The sequence below is a fragment of the Poecilia reticulata genome, linkage group LG13 (genome assembly GCF_000633615.1).
Source record: "Poecilia reticulata strain Guanapo linkage group LG13, Guppy_female_1.0+MT, whole genome shotgun sequence".
NCBI classification, from domain to species: domain Eukaryota; kingdom Metazoa; phylum Chordata; class Actinopteri; order Cyprinodontiformes; family Poeciliidae; genus Poecilia; species Poecilia reticulata.
In genome coordinates, this window is record NC_024343.1 from 4,584,055 (window position 1) to 4,607,053 (window position 22,999).

General features: G+C 38.3%; 1 protein-coding gene across 10 annotated transcripts in view; it reads right to left on the minus strand.

The window, feature by feature from the left end:
- Positions 1-689: 689 nt before the first annotated feature.
- Positions 690-22,999, minus strand: part of picalmb (phosphatidylinositol binding clathrin assembly protein b) — a 30,265-nt gene continuing 7,955 nt past the window's right edge. Inside the window, exons 2-24 of one of the 10 annotated variants that reach the window (XM_017308144.1) lie at positions 19,298-19,440; positions 19,152-19,227; positions 18,949-19,051; positions 17,333-17,426; positions 17,080-17,191; positions 16,888-16,994; positions 16,762-16,803; positions 15,565-15,576; positions 14,890-14,975; positions 14,650-14,773; positions 14,425-14,555; positions 11,817-11,917; positions 11,446-11,598; positions 9,139-9,222; positions 6,906-6,998; positions 6,653-6,763; positions 6,392-6,508; positions 6,244-6,274; positions 6,043-6,142; positions 4,964-5,023; positions 4,094-4,198; positions 3,613-3,718; positions 690-2,119 (exon numbers count right to left, since the gene is read on the minus strand). In XM_017308144.1, the coding sequence (XP_017163633.1) occupies positions 3,626-3,718; positions 4,094-4,198; positions 4,964-5,023; positions 6,043-6,142; positions 6,244-6,274; positions 6,392-6,508; positions 6,653-6,763; positions 6,906-6,998; positions 9,139-9,222; positions 11,446-11,598; positions 11,817-11,917; positions 14,425-14,555; positions 14,650-14,773; positions 14,890-14,975; positions 15,565-15,576; positions 16,762-16,803; positions 16,888-16,994; positions 17,080-17,191; positions 17,333-17,426; positions 18,949-19,051; positions 19,152-19,227; positions 19,298-19,440 (2,078 nt within the window). In that variant the 3' untranslated portion in view covers positions 690-2,119; positions 3,613-3,625. Of the gene's footprint in view, positions 2,120-3,612; positions 3,719-4,093; positions 4,199-4,963; positions 5,024-6,042; positions 6,143-6,243; positions 6,275-6,391; positions 6,509-6,652; positions 6,764-6,905; positions 6,999-9,138; positions 9,223-11,445; positions 11,599-11,816; positions 11,918-14,424; positions 14,559-14,649; positions 14,774-14,889; positions 14,976-15,564; positions 15,577-16,761; positions 16,804-16,887; positions 16,995-17,079; positions 17,192-17,332; positions 17,427-18,948; positions 19,052-19,151; positions 19,228-19,297; positions 19,441-22,999 lie in introns of all 10 variants that reach the window. The other 9 variants (XM_008425026.2, XM_017308146.1, XM_017308147.1 and 6 more) reach the window with 9 other exon arrangements.

Below are 22,999 nucleotides of genomic sequence, written 5' to 3' on the forward strand. Positions count from 1 at the left end.
GAAAAAAGTTGCAAGGGCACTTGCAACTTTTTGCACGTGGCCTTGAAAAAAGGGCATTTGCAGACTGGAAGCTGACTAAGCGCTTGTTCTATGCAGGTACATCAACAAAATGTGAATATCAATGTATTGTGTCACCCATTCCAGAAAGTGATACACATTGTGTACAGATTCTTTAAACATCTTATACATGTGCAGTGACAAATCCTAATTCACCAGAAGTAGTTAAAATACTACATGTAATGAAAAAATGCATTATCTGGTAATAAAGTCGTAATACGTTACCTGAAAGTTTTCCACCAAAAAAGTAACAGTCAACTAAAATCAGAATGTATGAGGCAGCATTAATGCTAAATGGCTCCAATAATGATTGAATAGTGAACATAACATTCTAAAAATCGATGTTTCCTCACATATATAGTCTGCGGGTTTCCCAAACAGGGTCAGAAGCCAACGCTCTTTGGGAATCCCTGATCTACCAAACATTAAGAACGAGAGAATCACACACCGACGTTTGTGGAAGCTGCTCTTTATTTGAAAAAGAAAGAAAAGAAAAAAAAAAGACATTGTCTGCTACACGATCTAATTACATAAAGAAAATATCTGCGGAGACAAACGCAGAGAATATCCTGAATCAAACTTAGGTAGAGTCAAATTTGATTGAATTGCTTTCATATTTCATACATCTTTCACCTTGTGCGCTCAAAGAACAGTCGAGTGTTTATGTACAACGTGGCACCGATCAACAGTGCTGCTCTGCTCTACGACCCCGCTCCACTCTCACTCTTTTGTACAGCTAATTTACACCAAACCCTTTTTTTTATTATTATTTTTATCACTGTGACGACAATCTAATCAGCCGGCTTGCCTACCCGCTAACCCGCCCCCCCCACATAGTGACCCCACTCCATCTCTCTCTGAGAAACTGCAGCATGGAAAGATGTGTGCAACATGAAGACAACTCGTTCACATTCAGAGTAAAGGCAGCCTTGATTACAGTCAGTGAGTCAACGGCATGCCAAGCTTAAAGCAAATGGAGCCCACCACCCCAGTGCCGCCCCTCAGATTTTGTGGATGAAGTGGTGTATTTATTTATTTTTTTTCCCCAGATCTGTTGCGAAACAATAAAAAAAAAAAAAAAAAAACCCTAGGCACGCTATATACTGTTAACTGACTCATACTCTAAGTCCCGCCCCCCGCCCAACCCTGCGCTGTAAGTACAATGGAGATCGTGAAATCTTTCATCTAGTAAAAAACAAAAAAAAGTCCTTAACACAAAACTCAAGAATATTTAGTGCTCTATCATTCCGCTTAATAGGTGTAATTTATATAATATCTATTTTTTTCCATCTCTACCTCTTAATGATAGTCTGAAATCCTTTGTTTTAATGCTGAAGCACTCCCACGTGTGTTCGTCTTACTGTAGATTTTACATTAATCCCCCCCCCGCCCCTCTCAAGGCCCCTCCCCACGCCCCGATCTTAAACCAATAATCATAAATAAATACAAACAACACACAAGGAATGTCTACTGTAAACACGGTAAAAAAGACAAGAACTAAACAGGTGTAAACGTTGTTAGCATCACTACTTAGTGACGGTTAAATAACTGCAAGGGGGGGCGGGAGGGGGGAGGTCTGGATGACTGATGATAGGATTGAGAAAGGGAAGAACGGCAATCATTTTTACCTTTCACTCCCCCCACACCATCCCCGTTTCACCCACCGCTGTACATCATCAAAAGCCCTCGACGTCCGACCGATCACGTTTCCGAGCAACCCAAGCTATCCTTAGAGAGGAGAAGGGGGGGCGGGGTTAGAAAGCAGCACCACTCGGCGCGTCGGGCGAGTTGTTACAGAACAAAAAAAAAACAAAAAAAAAAACAGGGGATTTGAGTTTCTGCCAGACATCGCGCGGACGTGGTTACCATGGTTTCCGACAGTCGGTGCGCCATCGGATTCTTGACGTGTCTGTGTTGTCTGTGGGTGGGGGGTTCAGGGGGAAAATGGGGAGGGGGCGGGGGTGATGCTTCTCTGAAGAGTTCGACTGCAACGAGGACAAAGTTTTGCAGCTAAGTGCTTCATCTTCTGAGAGACACTTCCTTCAAATTACATGAACTGCATCTGCAAGAAAAGCAGAGGGTCGTATCAGAATAATAAAAACAGAAATGATCAGTTTAGCTGAAGTTTGCTAAGCTTTTCCCTCATTTTCATGTTTTTTTTTTGTTTTGTTTTTTATACCAAACTGAGGTCAACAAAGATGTGTAGCAAATTGTGAATTTGCAGCCTTAATGAAGCGCATATGTTTTACTAATGAGGTCGTCGAGTTACAGGGTTGATTTGAGCACCTTTGAGTTATAAAGCAAAAACAAAACCACAACCACACGATGTTACCATGACACAAACATGCAACTGCAAATGTGGTTTCTAAATTCATGTTAAAAACAATTTTTCAGTAAAAACGTTAGGAAAATATTGTCAATTCAGAAGCAAATTATTGAATCACAATATTCTTTTTATAAATTAGCCAAGTTTATTTGAGGAACAAGAAAACGACAAAATTGTCTCTGCAGATACACCGACTGCAGTTTTCTATTAAATGGGGAAACTCATTTTCCCCATTCAATTATTGTAATAATAATAATATTTATTATTATTATTATTATTATTATTATTATTGCAATAATAATAAAAAGTTTTTAACTTCACCTGTGGCACATTCTGCAGATTTTTTTTTTTTTACAGAATATTATAAATACGATAAAAAATGCGAATGAACAAATAATTCTTTTAAATGCGAAAATACACATTTTATTTCCAAAGATGAATTAACATAGCATTCTTTTACTGCACATTTGAAGCAAAGCGTACATCTGTAGCTAAAATTTAAAAAAATCTAACGGGTGAAAAGCTCAAATTATGCTCTACTTATTTATTACAGTGTAGAGCTGATCTGGTGACCATTTTAGGATAAACTGACTGACTAATAATAAGCAAAATGTGCCTAATAGGAGATTTCTTTTTGTTCCTCTTGTTACAGAATTTGAAGCAGGTGAAGCTAAAGCTGCCACTTGAGTTTTGGGTAAAACATATTTACAGACAAGTTTTTTCTTCATCTTAAATGCAAAACGTTTATATTTTTGTAACTTTTTTTTTTTAACTACTCTTCCTAGAATGTTGTTCTTTCAGCAAATTGCCTTTTTTTTAGTCCACTTAACGATTAATCAATTACTAAATAAAAAAAACTAAATTAGTTGATTGTTTCAATATTCGATTTGTCACGATTAATCGTGTCAGCCCTCAGATTTACTTCGAAGGAGACAAAGCTTAGCAAACGGCCAACAATTAAATTTAGCAACAGCTGCAAGGCAGAAAAAAAACAGGTCTGAGCAACGGAGAATGGAGGAACGAAGAACCAAAATGAGTTGGTCTCTATCTGACAACACAAGCATGACATCCAAGCAAAATAAAAAGAAAAGAAAAAAAATCAACATGTAGTGCGTGATCCACTGGCAAGGACATCAAGGGGCTTAAAAGTTAGCGAAAAAAGCAAACGTGCATCAGCGCCGGACAGACAACGCATGCAGGTGCCTGAGCAAGCAAACAGCATGATGTACCTAAAGAGATGCTCTACAAGAAATCCTTGAGAGAGAGGTGTGCAAACGGGTCCTGTCCAGGGGCTCGGAGAGGACTCTGGCTGGAAGGACTAGAGGCTGCAGAGGGCTAACAGAGGAAGTAGGAGGACCAGAGGACAAGTCAGAGTCAGTACAGAGACTGAAGTAGGGATGAGATTAGTTGGAGAGGCTGTGAAGTATGATTGATGGGTTAATAAATAATAATAAAAAAGGAGCCGTTTTGAAACAGGAAGTCAAAACAAGAGATGATGATTTACAGTTTTTGTTTTGTTGCTTTCAGCTCCAGAGAGTGAAGGTTTTCTTTCTTTGTTTTTTTTTTTTTCTTAAAACTGTCATCATCTTCAGCGGTATTCACACCGACAACAAAGCTTTCACAGTGACTAACCGTGGGACACAACGCTAAACAATGGCCACGCCCCCTTTACCCCCGCCGCCACCCCGTCCTGATGACGCATGGACCCACCTGAGCGCTGGACACCGAGCCAAAGGGGTTGGGTGGCCTCATGACAGGCTGGGTGTACATCATGGTGGGCGGATTCATCATCCCCATGGAGCCCATTTGTGGAGGCTGCGGAGGGTTGCACACAGAGTCGGGTCAGGTGTTTCATTTAGTTTGCAAAAAATAGGAACAATTCTGAAAAAATAAATAAATAAATAAAAAGTGTTTTGCGATCCCTACTCTGCCTCCCCTCCTATTGAGGAATGTTTCCTGTTCAGTAGGAATAAAAAATAAAATGCTAAAGAGGCAAAACTGTTGCTTAGGTGCATCACAATAAATTAAACATTATCAAAAAGTTAATTTTCTCTCATACTCTATACATCTGACTGGTTCAGAGAACAACACACTAAAATCCCCTGATTTCAATTTGTTTAATGTTCAAAATACAAGTAAAAACATGAATAAGTCCTTGAGCCACTCTTAACATCTCTGGTATTTAGCAAATAAAAATATTTGCTAAATATTTAGCAAATATTTAGCTAAATATAGTAAATGTAGTAATTTTGAATGACTCAAAACAAGAAAAGCTAAGTCTGATTTAACTTCAGACGGTGAGAAAAAAATGTCTTTTTATGAGGTGTATGAAAATATCAGATTTTACCTGTAAATAAAGCTGTCCAAATTTAGGCTTATGAAATAATAATAATAATAATAATAATAATGTGTTCTGTTATAATGTCTTTGATAAAAAGTCTGATCATAAATATCTGTAATTTAAAATCTGTCAAGCTGCTTAACCATCATAAAACAAATTGTTGCACGAAAAGGGAAAATTATTTGTGGAACTTTTCTGTGGTCTTCAGAGTGGAAGCAGCAGCTGAGCGGAGGACTCACCATGCTGTATCCCATCATGCTTGTGGGAGTGGTGGCGGGGAAGGCCATGACTGACGGCGGCTGGTGGGAGAGAAACAGTTTGAGGAAACTTTATAGCAAAACCTCCAGAGAGTTGCAGGACAAACGCTTTACATAATTTATTTATTCTGTTTACATACTTGAGTCTGTATGTAAAAATTTGAACTTCTATGGATCAGAGAAAACCCACAATAAACCTTTATCAGCTAAAGATGTAGTGAAATGGATTAAATCAAAGCATATTTGTTACGGCTGAAGCGATTAATCCTGATGAATCGGTTATTGAAATAATTGTCAAATAATATAGTAATCAATTCATCATTAACTTGGGTATGCAGACTCAAATGAAAGACCATTTGTTGAAAAATAAACATTCACAGTTATTAAGCCAAACTGTACAATATTTAAACAAATGTGGCATTTAAGATGGAAAACACTTTTGTCTGTAAACATGTCTTAAACAAGGCGAGTGGCAAAGTTATAGCCTCACAGTTCACCAAACTACCTTACTGCATTTTAGGCAATAATAAATGTTATTTTATTATATTAAAAGGAATTAAATAATTTTTTTATTTAATTTTTTTATCTGATTGATAATTAAAACAATCATTGGATGCAGCCCTAATCATGGTAGTTTGAGCTGGTTTGCAAAGAATGAGCAAAATTTCAGTTTATTCCTCTGCAAAATTTGGTGGTTCTACAGAGTACTGAGGCACAAGGCCCAAACAAATGCATGCCACACTTTTCAGATTTTTAAAACTTTAGTCAATTTCTTTAAAAAATAAACATAAAAAAAAAGTGTTGCTCTATCACATAAAAATAAAATACTGGAGGTTTGTGTCTGTAACCTCTCAAAAAGGGAAATACTGTGACGGGGTGTGAAAACTTTTGCTTTGCTGGTCGTCTCTGAAACAGCTTGTATGTAAAAATCTCAGCTTTTAAAATTGTAGAGGATTTTTTTTTTTGAGCTCTCAATAAGACTTGAAATTTTTAAAAAATTCAGGTTTGAAGGAAAAACTATAGCCGATATAAACATAATTAAACGTGCACATCTGTGTCACCATGGAGACAGGGTTCCAGGTCGTGCTGGGCGCCGCCTTGGGTTGCCAGTTGGTGCCGCCGGTCATCCTCTTCTCCCCCGGCTGGCTCCAGTGGATGTCACTGCGGATCAACAGAGCTGGCGTCAGCAGCAGCTGGCGGCACAGAACTGAAAATGTGCACGACGCCCCCATCCACCAATCAGCCAATCAACCGTCACTTACTTCTTCATCGTTCCGTTTCCGATGCCCAGATCTGGAAAGCAACATTCGTCAAGCAGTGGTTAGTGGAACAATTTCGGTCATTTTTTGTGTGCGTCTTAATGAAGATGCATGTTCATTAGCGCAGATGAATATAAAGTGCTGCACTCACTGCCGACAAGGTTGGCCAGGGAAGAGTCAAGGTCGTCTGACACCAGCTTCTCGGGCTGCTGATTGGACAGCTGGTTGGAGCCGGCGAGAGTCGGCTTCAGGATGCCTCCGGTAAGATCTGACAGGGAAAATAAACGTATAGTATTGCTTCATTTGTTTTGTTTTTTCAAAATTCATGTTTTTTTTTTTGTTTTTTATTTAAACATAACACACTACTGTGCTACATTAAGCAAGATTCAGTTCCATGAAATTAAATCATCACCATCAGAGTTGAGGCTCCCGCTGCCGGCAGCTTTGTTTCCAAAAACCGACTCAAAGTCCACCTGTAGGGCCCCTGCTGGCGGTTGTGGAGGGGCTTGAGGCGTTGAGTATCCTTCGGAAAAGAGACGAGAACGCTCACTGACAAAGTTACAGCATTTCCGAACTAGATTCCCAAACTGCACAGTAGCAGGATTCCTTAAGCAGAGCAGAAAATGAGATGTGATCTGCTGGAGAGCGAGCCTAGCATACTCTACCTCTGAATAGACCTGCTACAGTAGAGGGCTCAGTGGGGAAGGGAGCCTGGTGTGGGAGGTGTTGAGCAACGGACACCGGACCACAGAAGGAGTCTGAAAGGCCGCGTGAAGCAGCCGGATAAACGGCAAAGAAAACGGGAAGAAAAAGAAAAGAGGAAGAAAAGCATTCCAAGGACAGGTCAGAAACAGGTAAGGACTGACAGCAGCAATACAGAAAGCAAGAAAAAAGTGCTTGTATTTAGATACATTTACACATATCTATTTTATTCATAAAGGTTTTTCATGTAATCTCAGTAGATCTGTTAAAGTAAAACATTACAGCATAAAAATGTAGCAACCCACAAGGGATTAAAGGTAAAGTTGGAGCATTTTGGGAATCAATCTTGTGAAACGTTGGATAAGAATTTAATATATTACAGATCAACCCAGACCAGCTCATCAGGCCCGCTACGTTTTCAAAAAAAATTTTAAAATCATACTAAAACGCTACTCTAATAGGGGCTGAAATTAGTAAATTGTGATTAATCGATTGTTGAAATAGCCATTAAATAATGTAACAAACGATTAATCGTTAACCAGAGTATAGCGATTAGGGGAAAAAAGGTCATTTGCTGAAAGAAGAACACAGTCAGAGCAATAACTAAGTCAAAGCTATGCAATACATACGTTTTGCATTTAAGACAAAGAAAAAAACAAAACTTCATCTTGTCTAAATTCCATTAAAAAAAAAAGTCCTATTAAGCACCTTTTGCTTTCTAATTATTAATCGATTAAATGAGAAATTAAACAAATCAGCCCTGCACTGTTTTGACGTTAATTCCATCAGAAAAGGCTGAGCTTTCCACATGTTAGAAGCATGTTTTTGTTGCAGATGCATCTTTTGCCACAAATGAAATGTTACAACTTTAGGCAATAAAATGTTTAATTTCTTATTTAAAAAAGGAATTGCATCATCAGTTTATTTGTATCATTTTCTGATGTTTAAAAAAAAGGTTTAAGTGGTTAAATGAAAACTGCAAAATGTGTCATTTTTAATTAATCGATTAGAATAAAATTGACAGAGTAATCGATTACTAAAATAACTGATCGTTGCAGCCCTAATCTTAACACTTCACACTGAATACGTTAAACTTGTCTTTTTAAACCCAGTCATTTGTCCAAATTAAATGTTTTTGTTTTTTTTTTAAATCAAGATTTCGCACAGCTCTTAATATTGTAAACCAGTTTACATGCGTTCAGACAAATTTACGGCTTTATTATAGAAACTGTTATAAGACAGTTTGTAAAATGTACACATGTTTATTTTGGACGTACCGTATTTTCCGCACTATAAGTCCCACCTAAAAACCTTCAATTTCCTCAAAAGCCGACAGTGCGCCTTATAACCCGGTGCGCCTTATGGACCAATATTGAGCCACAACAGGTCTAGCAACTACGGTAAGCTGCCGCCGACTTCATTTTCGCCCATAGAAGAAGAAGCGCGCGGTGCATGCTGGGATAGTTGTCAGAACGCTGGTTTGTAATCTATTAATAAAGTTTGACTAACCTATTCACCTATCGACCGTCTAGAATCAGGTCGTCTGCAGGTCATTTAGCACCACGTTCTCCACGAACATGCTGTGCGCGAACGGAGAAGGGTGACCATTGTCCCGCCACACCCCGGCCCAGTCGCACAAGGCTCTCTTCGCCGACCGGAGTCGGACTGTTTTGTTGACATTCCCCTTAGTGCAGCTCCATCTAGTGGATGCATAAAGTAACTCCAGCCTCTACTGTAGCGTCTATTCTATGCGCCTTATAATGCGGTGCGTCTTATATATGAAAAAAGTTTTAAAATAGGCCATTCATTGAAGGTGCGCCTTATAATCCGGTGCGCCCTATAGTGCGGAAAAAAAGCTAATTAATGTTTAGCTAAAACATCTTTATATTAAAAAGGTTCCATCAAAAGATGATCATGTGACATCTGGCTCGATGCAATTACAATTTTTTCTCCAACTCAAAAGATATTGGCAAATAAAAAGCTGATGATCTGGTCTGGCGATGTTACTACTTTTACACGTTTAGTAGTAACAAAAGTACACACTAAAAACATTTTTTTTAAATCCCAAAATGTAAAACTCTTCCTTTAATTCTAATAAATCTGCTAGAGGTATTAAAATAATGGCTCTGGGTATTTGTGGACAGGAGTCTATGTTTGCCAGCAAACATAGGTCAAGGCTTTGAGCCGTCGTAGTACCTGAGATGGAGTGCTCTATCCGCACTGTGCGTTTGTAATTGGTTGAAACTGATGAGTTTGTGTCAGTAAAGGGATTGTAACGATCTGGAGAATCAAAAATAGTGTAAGAACAGGTTTCAACTTAAAAGCTCAACAGTATCTGAGCACTACAAAGCAACACCAAACTGTAGCTGAAAGCTAACTGCACAGAAGACATGATGGCAGATTTTACAGTCAGCTGCACTTTGATACAACCGTTCCAAAAGTCAAGGGTCAATCGCTCTGCTGTGTGGAAAACATTTAAAAGATGGCGTGATTCATATTTGAAAATGCTGTTAAGCTGTTAGACTAAAGTCTAATTTAATACAAACATTAAGTTAGTATTTTGCACATAATGACAATCACTCAATTTTGGCTTCAAATTCTGCTGAAAACAAATAATTTTGTGATCATTTTGTAAAGTTTCTTGACAGATACCTGTGGTTGTTCCTTTCAAACCCTGAACCCACTTGCTTTGCAAGGCTTTGTTTAGAAAAACCAATGCAAGTAAAGATGGCAGAAAGAGAAACCAGGGAGCAAAATGTCTGAATGACGGGGAACGACTGATGCACGTTGCAATTTTGTACATGGAAAATTCTGAACAAACAAAAATTTTAGTTCATTCCTGTAGGTGCCGGATTGTAGTTCTGACAATCTCATGGTGATATATATTTTTTTGCATTTGGAAAAGTGATCAGAATAGAGCAGAGATCTGCTTTGATTTAGTCAACAAATAAAGATTATTAAACTACAATTAAGCTACCAGGAAATGGTAAATGTTGCTTAGAAAGAACAAGGAGCTGATATTGGATTGAAAATAAAAGTAAAACTCTCTCAAATCAGTCAAATTTAAGACTTTTAAATACATTTGTAATGCCAAAGGTACCTCTGCCCTTAACCAGAAGTTTAAGGGTCAAGGACAGTTGGGGGATCCTGCTGTATTTCCATCAAGTGAAGCAGAAAAATTTAAAGGTCTGTGGTTTTTGGGAGCAACTTTGTGGTTTTCAAACTAAATACCATTTTCTAAAGTCTTAACTCCCAAAGTGCCAAACTTAGACATATATTTTATTTCCACAGATTGCACCAGGACTCATATGGGTAACAGAAGTGGGGCAGTGGCGAGAACCAACGCCGTCCTGCTAACCAGCAATAAATTAGTCTTTACCCATGATGAGTGATAAAAAAAAAAAAAAATTTAAAAAACTGACAAGGTAGTCAGCAAATATACATTAGCAGCTAGTTATCAATACCTGCAACCACTTTGAATCACAGAACGCAGTGAAGTTGTCTATGATTGCCTGACAGAAAAGTCTGGCGAGAAAAAAATAAAATAAAAATAAAAAACTACATGGAATTCACATGACTCATACGAAGACAAAATCTAAGACGATTAGTATTTATTTGTTTGTTTGTTTGTTTTTTGGTTGAAAATTTGAGACATCTAAGGCCTTAATTTTAAATGTACAAATTTAAAATTTCTTGCGGATGTGCTCACACCGTGTGATTTAAAAGACACCTTTGTGTACGAGTTGTACTTGAATGCACCATAAAATAGCACCTGCTTGTGTAAACCCTCAAAATGCAAAACGTTCTGCCATGACGCCACCGGCGCGTAGCTGCACGTCTGCTATAAAGACTCTGATGACATTTGGGGCTGGAGTTGGACGTTAGCCTGTTTGTCTCTGTAGCATTGACGCTTACGTTCAGCTGGATGTCGCTTCGGGTTAGTAATTAAGTTTAGTGTGGAGTAAAACGCTGATGTAAAGCACTGGTGTGATTCAACTTTTTCCCCCCTCTATGCTTAGGTTGCTAAATGAGAAACTGTAAAGTAGAGAACAGAGAGTTCGGCACATTAACCCTCAGCGTGAATGCATGTTTAAAACAACATATTGTGTGTGTTCTGAATTGAAAAGAGTTACACAGAAGGTTTTAGTATACATTCATGTAGCATTGCACCTCTAACATTGATTATTTGTAAGAACTCAAAAGATTTACCTTTGAAACTTTTTTTTTTACTTCATCACCATTAAACGTTAGCTAAATACTGACAGGCTAAATAGAAAAAAGCTCTAGGTTTTCTTTTTTAAATCACAAAACTTGCTAAACAAAAACAAAACCATGGCCAATCTGAGTTTGGTAAGATAAAGAGAGAAAAAGATCCGCACAGACAAAATATTCAGATTACAGAAGCACATCAATCATGCAGGATAATCATGCGCTTAAGTATTTTACAGATATATGAACGAGAGAGGCGAGAGACTTTGGAAGAGAAACAAAATGAGTTGTTACCACCAAACATTTCATGACCGGATGTCCTAGAGGAAAAGCTAACACCGTCTGAAGACACGACAGGTAAGTGAGTGGCATCGACAACGAGTTTTGACAGGAAAGGGTTAAGGTTTGGCATGGAATCATCTCCAGCTTCAGTAGAGGTGAAAGGATCTATGCAGGCAGAGGGAGAAAAAAAAAAGAAGAGAGACACAGGAAAGAAGAAGAAAAAAAATGACAGAGAAACAAGAGTGGAGAGGAGAGGAAGAGGTGGAGATCAGAGTCAGACAACAGCAACAAGAGAAGGATAGCATGCAGAGCCAAAGTCTAGAGCCACGGTGTTGGTTGGAGGATGACAAAAAGAAAGGGGGAAAAACAAAAGAAAGGTTTACCTGCCCACGCCGTGGCCACTGGGAGGCCTGTGGAGGCCGACTGCATGGAGGGCTGGAAGCTCGGCTGCAGGTCAAAAAGGTCACTCTCCATCTTGACCGCACTGCGTCCAGAAAATAAAAACAAACATTACGTCAGAAGGTTTTATTAATCCACTACTGAACCATAACTGTCTGGGGATAAGTAAGAAAACAAGCTCCTTTAACCAGCTCTATGTTCAATGATGCGCATCGTCACAGAATGGAAACCAGTCTCAGTAAAACCCGATTGGTAGGATTTCAACCGTACAGACGTACTAGATTTCTTTATATTTTTGCAGTTTAGAGAATATTCAGACTGCAGGAAAATGCATTTGCCATCAACAGCTTTAATAGCAGTCAGATCTGTAGGTTCCAAAAATATTTAAGCAAAATGCTTACATTCCAGTTTTTGTTGAGTGTTTATCAATCCCAGTTTACACAGCATTTAAATGAGGCTAGTCTCATTTAATTTTTTTTTTTAACTTTTTGATCTCTGAAATTGCTTGTCTTCAGATGGTAATTCAAAAATAGTGATGGGTTAAAACAAAGAGTGAGATAAATCAAAATTAATGTTTGACATTCAAATTTAAGTCAACGTAAACATTTTCATCTATTAAGTAACATTAGATTTCAGTTTCTGGGAAGACTGGCGATAAGGAGAAACACTAGGGAAAGAAAAAAAAAAATTACATTTTACAATAGTTAAATTTTTTCCATAAAAGTATTGAGTAGAGATGTGCCGATCAGGTGTTTTCCTGCCAATATCGATCACGTAATTATTATTTTTTTTAATCAAAAGCACTACCGGTTACATTATGTGGAAAAAGGAACCATAAATTCACCTTAGACAAAAATTTGTTTTTAATAACTTTTTCCAAATTTTGCAAATTGTACTGCTATTGATAATACTATCTTTAACAGACAGAGTAATTATGCAGAGCGAGGAGATTGATTATTTTTTCTGAGATTATCTGTCTCATGTTAGGACAGCGAAAGTTTTAATACGTATGTAAAATGTATTTTTTTAAGTTAGATGCTGCAGCTTTAAGCAGAGGTTCGGTGTGAGAGTCACAACCAGGTGGAGAAGCGGCGGCGCTCCGTCTGTGAAATATTACTACCTGTAGCGGCTAGCAGCGGTTCAACAGCGAGATCAGAACCAGCGTCTTACATCGCAACTCGAAGATTTAAATAATTTTGCTGGTTGTTTGTTTAGCTTTCTGACCGTCATGCTAATCCGGGTGAGAGTTTGTAGCTGCTTTACCTGCTATCTGATCCTCCATATGTCTTTTTTACTGCAGTGAGCCTCGATGTAGCCAAACTCTGTCAAGTATGGCATTGTTTTTATGCCATATTTGATTCGTTGTGTTGATGCATTTTGACCTGCTTCACCCCACGTGCTTCAATTTTCCGCCGCAACACGCAAACTTCCCCAGTCACTCAGTGCGTTATAGTTCCACATCGCTTAGGATTTGTTGCTGCTCGTTTGCGCAAAGTGAAGGAAAGAGGAGACCAGCTGCACAGGCAGGCTGCGAAATGAGATGCAGGTGATCGGTTTTGTGATCGGCAACAAGAGACCGTGATCGGCGATCACTGATCATACACTTTCACGGAAATCAGCCGATTATGATTGGTGGACGATCGATCGGCACACCTCTAGTATTGAGACAAGGAAAATGGTCAAATTTCAAACTATTTGTGACTTTCCAGACTGTGTGGGAACCGTCTTGGCCTCATGCCCTTTAGCTAGTGATCTAGGGATTGGCAGCTAAAAGAAACAGGACTGAGTGTCAACTCATATTTACGCTCCAAGAAATAAAAGGACATCATAGATTTTTGGAAGTTTTAAAGAAGAGCAGAGCAAAGAAAAGATATATATGCTTTATCCAGAACCAATTTAAATGGCTCTCTACCGAGTTAAAAACAATTATTTAAGACGGGATTTCTTTCCTATCACTGCATACTTGAATTTAGGGCAGATTTTCAGTGAGATATTCTTACCATATCTAAAAAGGTAAATATATTTATAGACTTTAAGATATGCAGACATTTATCCATGTCTGCATGTGAAATTTTCAATTCTCTAAGCTTGTCACAACAAGAAATAAATCAATTAATTGCATCATAATTTTTTTATTAAAATTTTTTTAATTGCATAAGGTCAACTGACTTCATAATCCATTTCATTTATGGTTTATGAAACATTTAATTTCTTTTTATTTATGGTTTTTGGCCATTTTCTTTTTTTTTTTATTTTAGATTTAAAATATCTTCCAGTTCCAGTGTAAAGTGTTCTTTACAAAATCAGGGTTTATTAATCTTTGAGTGGGCAAACTGGCATTGTTATGTCATTATCAATAAATTACTTGAAAATGATCTCAAAATGACAATATTTCAGATAATGAAATATTCAGATAATTTATCGCGCAGCAAAATGCATTGTTGCAAAATGCATTGTTGCAAAATGCATTGTTACAATAGATGTGTCTACGAGTCACAACTATTAAACTTGACGCAAGAAAGCAAAAAAAAAAAAAAAAAGTCCAATCTAAATAAGCCAATTAAGTAACTAGTGGCTATGTGAAAGCAGTACCCGTTTGAGCAGCTTGGTGTGGAGAAGAGGTCGATAGTTGGTGCTGTGCTGATGGTGCCCCCGGTGGTGGAGATCGGCGATGTATCGGTTGTGGAAAAAGATGGCCTCTTCGAGAGCTCTTTGAGCCTTTGCTCCTGGGACAAAAATTTAAAAAAAAGTAACGCAACTTAAGAAAGCAGTCAAATGAGCCGCGTTCATGGAGTGGACCTCGACCTGTACACAAACCTTGAGAGCTTTGAGTCGGGCCTGTTCCTCCTCTAGAGCTGCCTGCTTCTCCCGCTCATCCACCTTAGTGAAAGACATCCCTGTGCTAGCCAATGATGACACTGCGTTTGATAGAGTGCTGGCCCTGAAGCAAGAAAGAAAAAAAAGCAACAAAACACCAGACACACAGAGCCAATGAGCAAGCATTATCGATCAAACGCAGAAAAAAAAAGCAGCAACAACATCGGTGAGTTAAAGTACCTGCTGGCTGCAGTGGAGTCTTTGACTTTCTTCCCTTCTAAAGAGGCCAAATGCTGCTCCAGAGCTTCCAGGAGGCTGCTGGGAGCCTGGCGTGACGAGGGGAAAATGAAAAATAAAAAAAACACAGTCAGCAACCGCTTGGACACAGAAAATGTTACGTGAACGGACATCAACACCATTACGGCAGTGGTGGGCAACGACGATGGAGCAGGAAGCACGAAACCTCATGAAATACCATCGGAAACAAATGAATCGTCAGCCAATTTCAGAGAATTACACCTGCTCCGGGGTGGAAGCCACCAACCACTGATCGATGACTGCATCCCAGTCAAAAAGCTACTCTGGGATGAGAGAGTAACATCTGTGTGGGATGACGGACTGCACCACAGCTCCTTCAACAACCCGGTTGTTGAATCGGCCATGTCTAAAGCACAACAGGGCAGCCATTTTTTTTTTTCAATAGTTTTTTTTTTTTTTTTTTTAAACAGGAGAACGAGCTACGCTGCCTCAACGACACGACCCGAGTAAAGCAGAATTTACCACAGCGAGGGTTTTTTCCTTCAACTGCGTTTCACCACGATGTGGGAGACACGAGTCAGAGCAGAGGCATGCAAAAAGACAACACCGAGGCAAGTCACGAACAGAGAAGAAGAAGAGTGAAAGAACAGTACTTACACAAACCGTGAACTAAAGTGGAAAGATAAAGGAGGGAGGAGAATACAGAATATAAAGGTGGTGACAGTCAGAGGGGGAAAAAGCATTTCAACTCAACTTCTTTTGGGGTGATATATTGATGCAGCAGCATACGGTTTTAGTTTTTTTTTTTTAACTTTAATTTGGAGATAAAGCTGTCAATATGCAGTCGATCTCGTTCTATAGGGTGGACTTAAAAAAAAAAAAACACCTTTATTTACTGAAGCAGACGCGGGTTGGAAGAGCAGAGGGAGGATCGGAAGCAAAAGGAGGGAAAGCGTCCCCTTCGGGAAAAACATGCGGCCAAAAAATAAATAAATAAATACAAATCATGCAAAATCATTAGAGATGCACCAAGAAACTGACTAGTGAACGGAAGAGAATAATTTCTATTTTAATTACAAAACATGGACTTTACTATATTCTAACCAGAACCAGATCCAATTGGGACTGGTTCTGAGAAGACTTGTGGGATTGTTTGTCTGATTTTGTCATTTTAAATCATAAAGTTGCTGAGATTTTTGTTTTATTATGCCACTACATACCGATTGCTATTACACCAATCATATCAATTGCTTTGCTAGACAAAAGTTACTAACAGGAAGATACTAACAAGATCTCAGTTGTCAATATGGCATGTCACATTTTAGTGGATTTGAGCCTCAGAGGCAACCGTAGTTACTCATGTGACCTTATGGAAAGTTTACCCAGCCCTGCTCTATGCAAAACATATGGAAATCACTGTTTTTGTCATGGCATTCATGCTAATCGCTAATGAAAGATTCTAAAGTCAGCCAAGAATGCCGACTCTAACCATTTGGCATTTGATTAATAATGTTCATAAGAGCCTGTTTTACATTTTATTCCACAATTATGAAAACTAGAAGAAAGAAATACTTTGATCTTTTTTTCTCCTTTTTTTTAATAGCTTTTTTACTTTTTAGCTCTTACAGCACATCCACGTTTTACAAAAACGCCAACTCACAATTCTGATCGGTGCATCTCTAAAGTCACGTGTCTTGTTTAATTAACATCTCAGTATAATCTACATCTGTGCTCTAGCCAGACGAAAAAAAACCTAAAATCACAGGGATGATCTTAGCTGGAAATAAAAAAAGCAAAGCAAGGCATGGCTTTTTCAAAAAATAAATAAATAAAATAAAAAATGATGTTGCTCACCTGTGAGAGGTCTGGGATATCGCCTCGATCAATTCCCACCTGCTGTTTAAAAATAGATAAAAATAAATAAACCAGTTGAACTAATTTAAGGCAACCGCTTTCGGAGTGAAAATGAAGCGGAATTACCTCGGCTACTTTGAGGAACTCCGATATCCGGGTCATGCGAGTGAGAAACTTTTTGTAAATGTCCAAGCCTTCTTTACACTGAGTCTTCTTCATGTCAAAGTATTTCTCTGTTTGGGTAGGAGACGATGCGTTTTGAAACACCAGTGCAAACATTCGGACAGCGGGGGCTGGAGGGAAAGCTTAAGGTCTCACCGAGCAAGTTGATGATGCCTTCGTTGTAAGCAGCAAAGAGCCTGATGGAGTCTTTGAAGAGGAGCATGAAGGCTGCATTGATGACTCCATTAGTCAGCTCGTTGGCATTGACCTAAGAAAAGGCAGTCAGACTATTTCTATTAAAAGACAGTGCGCTGCCATTTGCTGAGGCACAAACTGTGCCAAATGCGAGTTTAGAAAACACAACGTAACCTGTAAACTTCAGTCTGACGAGGCTTTAGCAGAAACTCACGTTAAAGTCGAGGAGGGCGTCCATCTGGTTCTGAATAATGGGTATGGTCTTGAGCAGCTTCTCTGTGTTCATGGTCCTCATTATGCCATCGACTCTGTTTGGATGTGCGGAGTCACAGTTACTTAATGAGGCAACAAATGGTCTAGAATGTCAGACAAATTTAAAGAAAACAATGAAAATAATGTTTCTTTTAAGTCAAACTAAAATATTTGAACATGCCATTTCTCCAATGAAAACACCAAAACCTCAAAAGGCTTTTTAGTTATTATAATTAGGAAATGGGCAAAGAAAATCTAGTGACATGGGCTTGTGACATTTTATTTAGAAATTTATAGTTCCATCCATCCATCCATTTTCTTTACAACCTTGTCCCTTAGTGGGATCGGGAGGAAATTTATAGTTTATTAAAGTAAAAACATAATTTTTCCTGCAACCTACTGTCGTTCTGTTTTGATATTTGATGAGAAAGTGATTTTGGCAACAATAAATAAATAAATCACCACGTCTGTCTTTAGGAAAAAATATTTTAGGCAAAAAATAAAAAAAAGAAATCAAATTTAGGAAAGTAACAATATTAATTTAATACAGATGATTCTACTTTTTTGTGAATTTCACAGCCAGGACAAGTTTCTAAATCTATATACAATCATATATCACTTAAAAAACTTGTGAATTTTCAAAAGGGGACCATCATCTTTGAAGTGAATGGATCCTGAATGGATCTGAAGTTACTCTTGAAATGATTAATCAGTGATTGTTTTTTCAGACATCAACTGTGGGAATGCAGTTGATGTCTGAAATAAGATAGAAATAAAGACGTTCAAATCACATTTGAATCGTTTTTGTAAATTGTTAAAGCTGTATGAAAATTATTGGACTGAATTGGCATATATGGCATATCGATCACAATTTAAACAAAATCGTATCGTGACAGACTGAGAGAAACATTGTATCATCCAAACAAATCGATACATCGTATTGTGATAAAGGTGTTGATTAACACCCCTTGTATATATATTTGTATTCATAAGACTGAATAAAGTGGGACCAGGGAAATACATGGAATTTCTTTAATAACTTTATCATTGTTGTTAAAATCAGATCTACAAATATGCAACAGTAAACAGGAAATTTAACATATTTTAAACATTTAACAAATGCTGGTAGTTTGGCTTACTGATCTTCCTTAATTTTCTGTTTCATTTTCTCATCACAGCCTCTCTGAGTAGAGGCAAGCAAAGTACAAAATTTGCATGTGCGTGCGGTGTAGGCCTTTCCTGGTTCACTTTTCGTAAGCAAGCACTGATAACAAGCTAAGGTACTTCCCCTTGATAATAAAATAAGATTAGAATTAACCAATATGTAACTGACACTTAAAATGTATTAAAAATAAGACTTGTATTCTGATATTCAAGTTACTAAATTGTCACAGTCGACAAATTACTTGGAGGTGGATTGTTGGTGAAACAAAAATAAAAAGACTGAATTTTAAGAAATAGAAGCAAAAGTTGGTTTAGTAATTGGCCAGTTTATCTCTACAAGATATGAAGAACAAGATTGCATTAGGACAATACCGCAGTAAACAGAGGAGAGACTCCCAGTTTGTTCAGCCTTACCCTCGTTTAACTTTTGTGAAGTCGAAGGCGACCTGTCTGTAGGAGACGGCTTTCTCGTTCAGGTACCGACTATACCTTCTGATGAACGTAGACATGTCGTAGCCTTCAACGTCACGCCGCGGAAAAACAACAAAAAATAAATTAGCTTTTATTCTTCTTGTCTAAAGAAAAGTATATTCAACACCTTTCACTCGAAGCATTACCTTGTAGTCCGCTTTTGTCCAAAAAATTGCTGAGGTTGAAAAGTGTATTCCTTGAAGCCAAGTACTGGATAAAACGCTGCGAGAGGAGAAGAGCGGTTAAACTCTGGGGATTAGTGTGACGGTGATGATGCAAGCGAATGCTTTACCTCGTTGCCGTACACCATGAGGTGGTGTGTGGTGATGAGCGACTTGAACACCACCACCCAGCTGGTGTTGGTGGTCCTCTCGAATAAAGAGTCGGCCAGTTGGGGAATGTTCACGTTCATCTCGTTGGTGCAGTGGATCAAATCTGGAAACAAAACAAATATATATGAAAAACCCTGTAGTGGAATCCATTTAATATAAAATAAGTTGCACCTCTCCTTCAGTGTTTGTTATATAGCAATTTAAAATTGCAATTATTACTAAACACATGCAAACACCTGGAAACCCTGAAGGCTTCATCCTCAAAGCCTCAAATATTTCTGTTTCTACAGAAACACAAATACAATTTTTAAACAAATTTTGCAGATTTGATTAAAAATGTGCTTTTTTTCCCCCACTGTGTTCAATGGGACCCTCCCCCCTTCCGCCCAAAAAAAAAACCTGATTGATCACATTATGGATTCCATTTTTTAAGTCACAAAAACTGTCGTATAAAGAAATCTTCAACCACACAAAATAAATGTAAGCCTATTTGACAGGATTATTACCAGAGGATAATAATAATAATAATAGTAAAATCTGCTGCCTCAAATGACACGTTTTCTATGCCTACAAGCCTTTGAAATTTATTATGATCACAATTTCAGATATTTGCCAATTATAAAAGCAGTCATGCATTACATCACATGTGTCAAACTCAAGGCCCGCGGGCTACATATGGCCCGCCATGTCATTTTATGTGGCCCCCGCCCCAGCGTTTTATAGGCCCATGATTGACTTAGTTTTTGAGCATGAATTGACTACAAACTACATCTCCCATAATGCATTCCAATTGTTACCAACCATCATTACGGCTTCTCGCCACTAGAGAGCAGCAGAGTTACCTTAAGCTGCTTATTGATTTTCCCAGCGAATAAAACTGAGACATCGACAAGTTAACATCAAAACGTCCAAGAAAAAAAAAATCTATTTACAAGCAAGTGAATGAAGATGTGTTTGAGTTGGTGTCAGGGCGGCAGGTCGCGCTAGACTTTTTTTGTTATCCGTCATCTTGACCGACAACATAAAAAAAAATCGTTCATGTACTATTTTTATCCGTGAAATTACAATCATATTATAGGCTATTTATTCGCATTTTATGCGGTTCAGTTAATATTCACCGTGAATCCAGATCCCAACACAAATTAAGCAGATAAATGTATCTACATTTTTTTTGCACGGTTTCGCTTCTCCGAAACGGACAGATGTTACGTCTGCAACGCTCCTCCAGAACGCCGCTCTCCTGGGTAACGTGCACCAAGAAGGCTCCATTCGTTAAATCTTCTGGATGAGTTACTTCCCGCGGTTTTTAATTCTTCGCAGCGGCGGAGCCGCTTCCGCAGTGGTTGAGCAGCGCACTGCGCATGTTACAGTCTAATTAACTTCTGCATCGTCATTTATTTCCTCAAGATAAACTGCCGGCTCCTCAAATGGATTAACACAACGTTGCATTTTCTTTAGTTTTCTCTGGTCTGTAATGSAGACTTGAATTTAACGCGCCATTTCAACCAAAGGTTTTGAATTTGCTTCCTAACCAGATGCTCCAAAGCGTTAACAATATAAGGTGTTGTTTAATTTATTTTTAACATTGTATTTTCATACATTTATGCTAGGGCTGAAAAGTCTAGTTTTCCAGAGCTACCATCTGCAACTTTAGATGCGTTCCTTCTCTAACACACCTGGATCATTTACTCATTATAAGCCTTTACAGAATTGAGTTGCTGCTAATGAGGGAAGTCAACCTTTTTGTCTGTAATGTGTTTTAGCAGGGATGCATCTAAAAGTTGCAGTCTGGAGGGCTGAACCTGGAAACTCCTGATTTGTACCGTCAATGTGGCCCGTTGAGGGAGGCCAATATGCTGAAGTGGCCCTCGGTGAAATTGAGTTTGACACCCCTGCATTACGTGATGTGATAGTTTAATGCAGCAGAAAACATTTTATGAGGGCTTGAAATGTTCAGGTAAAATTCTTAAAGAAACTCCATCTAAGTTGTTTTCTTGTCATAATTTGAGGATATACCCAGATGAAACATTCATTAAAAATAATTATGGAAGCAATATTTTTGTTTTATATTGTGCAATCTGTGACTTGTTGATATGTATTCAGAGACGACTCAACTGATTGTTTTACTTGTCAATGACCAAAACTAATACTCCTTAGCTAAACTTTTTTTTTTAACCAGTATGATCAGGTTTGTTAAATCCATCAGTTTAATTAGGAAGCTGGTTCAACCTTGATTATGTTAAAGCAACAATATTTTTAATAAAAATAAAAAATAATTTTAAATCAATAAAATAATGTGGAAAACTGATTAATGGTCCAAGTTAACGTATAATTCACATGAACATATTTATTTGTTACTCATTTAAACTCATTTATGATCAGTACAGAATAATTATTCGTCAACTTGTTTACAGGCCAGCACTTCCTGTTTTCCATTAAATATAATAAAACATGTTGGAATTTAACATTTCCTTAGATATTTGGCCCACAACATATTAAATGTCAGTCTGCAAAGTCTTATTTAATGGTTAGAAGTTTCTATTTGTATTGAGGATAATGTGACCTTTACATGATGGTATCAGCTACTCGATTCTCCTTTTAAGTGGGTAGCGTTTACTTTTGACTTGTTGAAAATGTTGAGTGCAGATAGCGGCTCCGCCCTTCCTATAAAACAAGAAAAGGGTGGCTCCCAGGGCTGAGGCCAGGAATTTTATCTAATCAAGCCTCCAATGACCGTTTTACACCCATTTCAGGACGTTTCTATTTAAACGCAACAAAAACGCTGCATACTTCTGACTGGGATGGAGACAAAGTTGGTGTCAAAATATTAAGTCTTCTTCAAGGCCGTTAAATAAAAGCGCAAAACTGATTTGGGAGTTCAAGTCATCTTTTGTATCTCTACGGTTTGATGTCATTCAGCTGTTTATTGGAACATGAGCAAGAAAAAAAAATCCCTGATCAGAGAAACAGAAATGACTTTCAGTACTGTTAATATGCTTACAATGATGGAAAATTGACCTGAAAACTGAGATTTAACAACAAGAATTATATGTTGTAATTTGTTTGATTGGCTCTAGTAAAATATTTGAAAAAAATGGAGGAAAACTGTTAAATGAGCACATTTTCTGCAGTAAAATAAAATGGAAAATCATGTGTGAAAGCAGTCACGCAGCCCTGCATCTGAAGCCGTTAATGCCCAGTCTGATTGTTAATGGTGAAGACGCACCGCTTGGCCGGGGCACCAGTGAGTGCACTGCATTAGGACGTTAACCGCTCATGTTCTGCCCCACTTCCTTTGCTCGTACTTTGCTTTAATGATCATAGTTTGAACAGCCGGGCCCCAGCTGCGCAGATGACCCTGCCATTCACGGCAGCGATCAGACCGACCGAGTATATGGGCCTCCCTTTCTGTCCTATATTTGACTTTTTCGAAGGAGGAGGGGGAGGGGGTGTACTACTACAAGTAGGCCAGAATAACCTTCCAGAGAAGCAGCGGTAGCCGCGGTTAGCATAGCTGGCTGAACCACCCGGAAGAAGAGGATGACGAAGACGAGAAGAGCCGGGAGGAGGAAGGGGGGGAATAATTTCAAAATGAATCAATCCACAAGACTCAAATGAATTCATGTAACAGCCATACGACGCCACAACAAGGTCGAATATTT